Source organism: Monopterus albus, unplaced genomic scaffold (assembly GCF_001952655.1).
Source record: "Monopterus albus unplaced genomic scaffold, M_albus_1.0 scaffold29.1, whole genome shotgun sequence".
Taxonomy (NCBI): Eukaryota; Metazoa; Chordata; class Actinopteri; order Synbranchiformes; family Synbranchidae; genus Monopterus; species Monopterus albus.
Genome location: NW_018127909.1, coordinates 4,561,374 through 4,566,412, shown reverse-complemented (window position 1 = coordinate 4,566,412; position 5,039 = coordinate 4,561,374). Strand labels below are relative to the sequence as shown.

At 41.6% G+C, this 5,039-nt stretch overlaps 1 protein-coding gene across 1 annotated transcript in view; it reads left to right on the top strand.

The window, feature by feature from the left end:
* syngr2b (synaptogyrin 2b) overlaps nt 1-5,033 on the top strand; it is a 7,246-nt gene extending 2,213 nt beyond the window's left edge. The window contains exons 2-4 of the mRNA XM_020596241.1: nt 898-1,135; nt 2,291-2,427; nt 3,885-5,033. Coding sequence (XP_020451897.1) covers nt 898-1,135; nt 2,291-2,427; nt 3,885-4,112 — 603 coding nt within the window. The 3' untranslated portion in view covers nt 4,113-5,033. The remainder of the gene's footprint in view (nt 1-897; nt 1,136-2,290; nt 2,428-3,884) is intronic.
* Nucleotides 5,034-5,039: the final 6 nt, after the last annotated feature.

Here is a 5,039-nt window from a genome sequence, read left to right as displayed (position 1 = left end):
CTGAAAGAGCATATGAAAATATGGGACATTTTGGAAGGTTTGCACATCTGTCTATCAACACAAACACTTTCCACAACACATCCATGTGTTCATCTAACAGTCCCCTGTTTCATTTTTGTCTTGTGTTTTGGAATTCCCCATATTCACTTCCTTAACGTCTCTGTCTTCAGCTAATTTTCTGCACCTTTTGCCTCATCCCAAGAGCAGGGTTGTGGTTTCCCACCTGCTAGACTGTCCCTTTCTGTCCCCCCATGGTTTCGTTATGAGGTTTGTCAGGGTACTGGTGAAATCTTCGTAGTCACATGGCAGGCAGCTGCACTCAGAGATAGGTCACATGGTTAGGTGGGTAACCAGAACAGACGGGAAAGGACCACGGGACAGTCAGAGGAACCAGACAGCACTCTTCACTTTACAGAATGATGAACATAATAGCTGGGGCGTATTTCAAGAGTCAGCAGTAAGAGGAGATACTGTTTGTGATGCCACGTAATAATGCTGCTACTTTTCATGTAAAGATTAAATGGATTCTTGTGCCTTTCTTGAAATGCTCTGTCACATCATTTGAGTCTGATGAATTCAGTAATCACAAGCTAGACTGGGGATATTTTATTTTCTTGTCTTTGTGAATTTTCAAGCAGACTTTTTGGATCACTCTACAATAACAACTTCATAAAATTTTGACGCTTAACTAATAGATTTCCATACTGTACTTTCACAAACTGAAACCAGTTGCTGTGTCAGAGATTGGAAATCAGTAGCCAGATGTTTGGCTTTGCTTTGAAAATAGTACCATTTCTTCTTGTGTCTTTGCAAATCATTGCCATTTAAACAAATGAAATGAACAATGTGTCACTAGTTCACAATCACCACCTTCTTCTTTTCTCTGTTTCAATGAAGTTATTTGCCCTGGTGGTGTTTGCCTGCATCACAACAGAGGGATACATCAACCCTGCCCATAGTCCAGAGGCAAAGTGCATCTTCAACCAGAATGACTCGGCGTGTCACTATGCTGTCGGCATCGGGGTGATTTCCTTCCTGGCTTGTGTAGCCTTCCTGGTGTTGGATGTTTACGTGCCTTTTATGAGCAATGCACAGGAAAGGAAGCATGCTGTCCTGGTAGACCTGGTGTTCTCAGGTGAGTAGCAGCTTTAATGATTCTTAAGTGCATTAAAGCTGCACTAATAAATATTTTTATGTTAATAGTGGATCAAATGACCATCTGTAATTTGAAATGTGTCGCTAATAGAGACTAACTCAGAGAATTATCACCTGTCTCTGCTGTTCCTCTCAGCTGTATGGAGTGTATTTTAGCACACTACTGCTTTTGTTCACTATCACCAGAAAAATGTTAATCTTTAAAGCATCAATTTGACATTGTTTTTTATTTTTCGTTCATTAACACTGACAAACATCACATTTTGACTCTGGCCGGGGTGGCACCAGGGGTGGCTAATCAGATTCTGGGGGTGGCTGGGGCTCTTCCCATGAGACAAATTTGGCCACTAGGTGGTGAGTAGTGGTGTGGTTAGCAAACTAAAGACATACATTTCCCTTGGAAGTTCATAGAAACAAAATGGAGTGAATATTGGACTGACTCCAAATTACTGCTAATATTGCTCAGCATTTCCTGAATATGTAAATAGCAGCTGTTTGCTAACATGTTCACCATGTTAGACTAATATTAAAATGTTGTGACTGCACCTCATTTGACTGAATCCTAGTGGCAACAGACATTAACGTCAACATTTAAAGTTGGATTAGATTTTTGGTAAAATCTAATCCAATCTACTGTACTGCTCCTCTGTGTGACTATCTCTCCCTGTAAGTCCTCTGTTAGTTTCACATCTTCATTTACATCTGAACCTCTTCATACAGAAAGGCTCTTAGTATTGGTGTAGTAAGACAGACCGCTGCCTGTTTTCCTGACCTAACATAACATGTATTATTCATTGTTCCACACAGTAGATGACGAGTGAGCAGCGGGGTGGAGGGGGAGGATGGCTTCACAGATTTTGATTAACTCAACAAACATCAGCTATAGATAACACATTCACACCCGTTCTTCAAGGAAACAAGGAAGTGATAGTGGGGAAAAACAGCTTGTGGTCATTTGAGCAGACAGAGACAGGAGAGCTTTTTGCATTCAGCTGACGCTGTTTTTGTTCCTTTGTGTGTTGTTCACAGGAGTTAGCTCCACATATCAGGGGTTTTCAGCTGAACACTTTTGACATCTTTTCATGCTATGACGTAAAACAATTGTTTGTGCATCTGTGCCTCTTGTGTTTTCTAGGGGTGTGGACCTTCCTGTGGTTTGTGTGCTTTTGCTTTTTGACCAGTCAGTGGGGTCTCACTCATGATGAAAGCAGTATCCCTCATGATGCTGCACGTGCCGCTGTGGCCTTCTCATTCTTCTCCATCGCTACCTGGGTGAGCAGGACTGCTGCTGTATTTTTTTCACTATAAACGGCTCGGATTTGAGCCTTTCTTTGCCCTGATCTCTAGTTTGAGTAAGGCTAACAAGATGATTGGTGACTAGAAAGAACAATACTGAAAGTGTATCATAGTTTTTTATATCAGCTATTGTATTTTTCCTATATTAAAGGAATAGTTCAAGAGTGCTGAAAATTTGCTTATGTGCTTTCTTCTGCCAAGAGTTATATGAGAACATCACCACCATTCACTTGGTGTATGAATCTGGAGCCATAAGATGATTAGCTTAGCTTAGCTTAGCTTTGGACTTGGTGCAGTGACATGCTCTATTCCACAACCTGTCCTTATCCACAACAAGCTAAAATGTGTTAGTTGTTGAGCATTACAAATAATGGTGGAAGGATTTTGTTACCTCCGGACAGGCCTTAATCTAATCAGATGCTGGCTGTAGCTCCATATTTATTGTACCGCCATAAGAGTAGCAGTGATCTTCTCATCTTATTCTAAGCAAGAAGGTGAAAAAGTCTCCTTCCCAAAATATCAAACTGTTTTGTTAAAGCAACTGCTGGCTTCAGTTCATTCTAGTATGGTACAAAAACTTGCTAGAAAAGTGCTTTAGATACAGTACTTATGTCCCTGAGCACTGCATTGTATTTATTGCCAAATGTTTGTATGGTAACACAGCTGAAGTCACAGTACAAAGTCCCCCAGGTTGGTGCTTTCAGGTGCTGGTGGGAAACTCTGGCATTTGACCCAGCAAACTCTTAATGCAAGAAATTATAACAAAGCTGATTTCCTATAGACCTTTCATCTGTGTAGCTGATGTATTGTCCTGTTAAACATGTTCTTACTGTTTGTCATCTGGACTTGATTGAACAGACAGCAAAAGTGTCTTTCAGCTGGCTTTAAGTTGGTCTGTTACTATGTCTTCTTCTTATTCTTCTTTTTTTTTTGGTGCCATATTTGACCCAACTCATGCCATTACAAGACACCACCAAAAGTCTTGCATTAACACATACACAAAGCCACTTGATAAATATCATGCACAGTACATCTATATGAATTCAAGCAACATATGTTTATCTGTGACATCTGACACCAACTAGCAGAAGAAAGAAACTTTTGCTACGTATCTACTTGGCATCATATCTCAAATGGTACAAGTCTGAGATTCGCACCATTATTTGAACGTACCATGTAGAAGTCACATTACAAAGTGGCAGTAATGTGGTGTTAATGTAATCTATTTTTAGACTGAATGTTAATGTGATAGTTTACCTCCCCTGAGCAAGTTTCAAGTATACTGGTGAGAGAAAGGCATCCAATGACCTAAAAGTCTGAAGTATACTTTGGAACATCCTCAGCAGTGTTGCCATTCACAGCGATGTGCTGAAGTACTGGAAAAGTCTTCACATTAACTGTAATGATGTCTATAATTTCATCTCATTGTGCAGGGAATCCTAGCCTACTTTGCCCTGGGTCGTTTCCGCCGTGGTGTTAATGAGGTTACCATCCCAACCTACACAGAGCCGCCATCGGATCTTCACACCCCCTACCCCCCGACGTACGCCCCTTCTTCCTACAACCCTACTACCTACACCCCTACCACGTACACCACCTATCCCAGCAATGTGCCCGACATGCACCAGCAGCCTCCCTTCACCACGAACCCGCAAGCGTAAGGCGACGTTGGCTTCCAGCCGCCCAACTACCGAGACAACAGACAAGGTGGTGTTCCGGGTCATCTTTAGGTAGACTGGTTGTAGTTGCACGGCAGAGTCACAGAGCTGGATCACATTAATGTGGTTTAACATTTGATTTAACACACCTTTCCACGTGCTGCCAGATCTGTGAAGCTGAACGGTGCAACTACAACCTAGAAACGAGGGACACTGTTTTTTACATCAGAGGGTCTGTGGTCAAATCATCAGACATCAGGCTGACTGCTGAGATTAGTGCCGATGATTGAGTTGTCTGACCTTAGTCCTGTGTGCAGAGACACAACATTTACCTCAAATGGGCTGATCCTGAAGGTTAGAGGGAGATAGAATGAACCCAGGAGGTCAAAGGTCACATAATGTGACTTCATCATGCTCCAGCCAGAGTGGAAGAGGCCAGCACTAAATGTGTTTCTCTGTTGGAACTTGACAGTGTGTATTTGTATATAGATGCCACTATACAAAGCTGCCATTTTACTGGTTCTGTGTGCCTGGTTTTCTTTATTTGGTTTAGTGGACTTTTTTCTCCTTCATGGCAGTTATCTTGAGGACCTGTAACAGTTTAGGGTGCTGTTAAATTAATTTAACAAATGTTTTTGTTGGAGTAGAGTACAGTGGGAAAAGACCACTATAAAATGAAATGTGACTGAGTTGTAACTGGTGAAATGTGGGCTCTGTAGAGATCATGTAGTTAGGTTTATTAGCTATATAACCGTCAAGTCACCTTTGAAAGGGTTTATAGGTTTGCCACCTCATCGACCAGTGTTTTTAAGACCACTTCAATAAAATGTTGTCATTGATAAGACATGCGCCAAACTCCAGAGGTGTTTACTGGGTGTTCATAGGCAGTGCGTGTTGATAGTTGCCCCTTTAGACCTGTAGCTAACACTC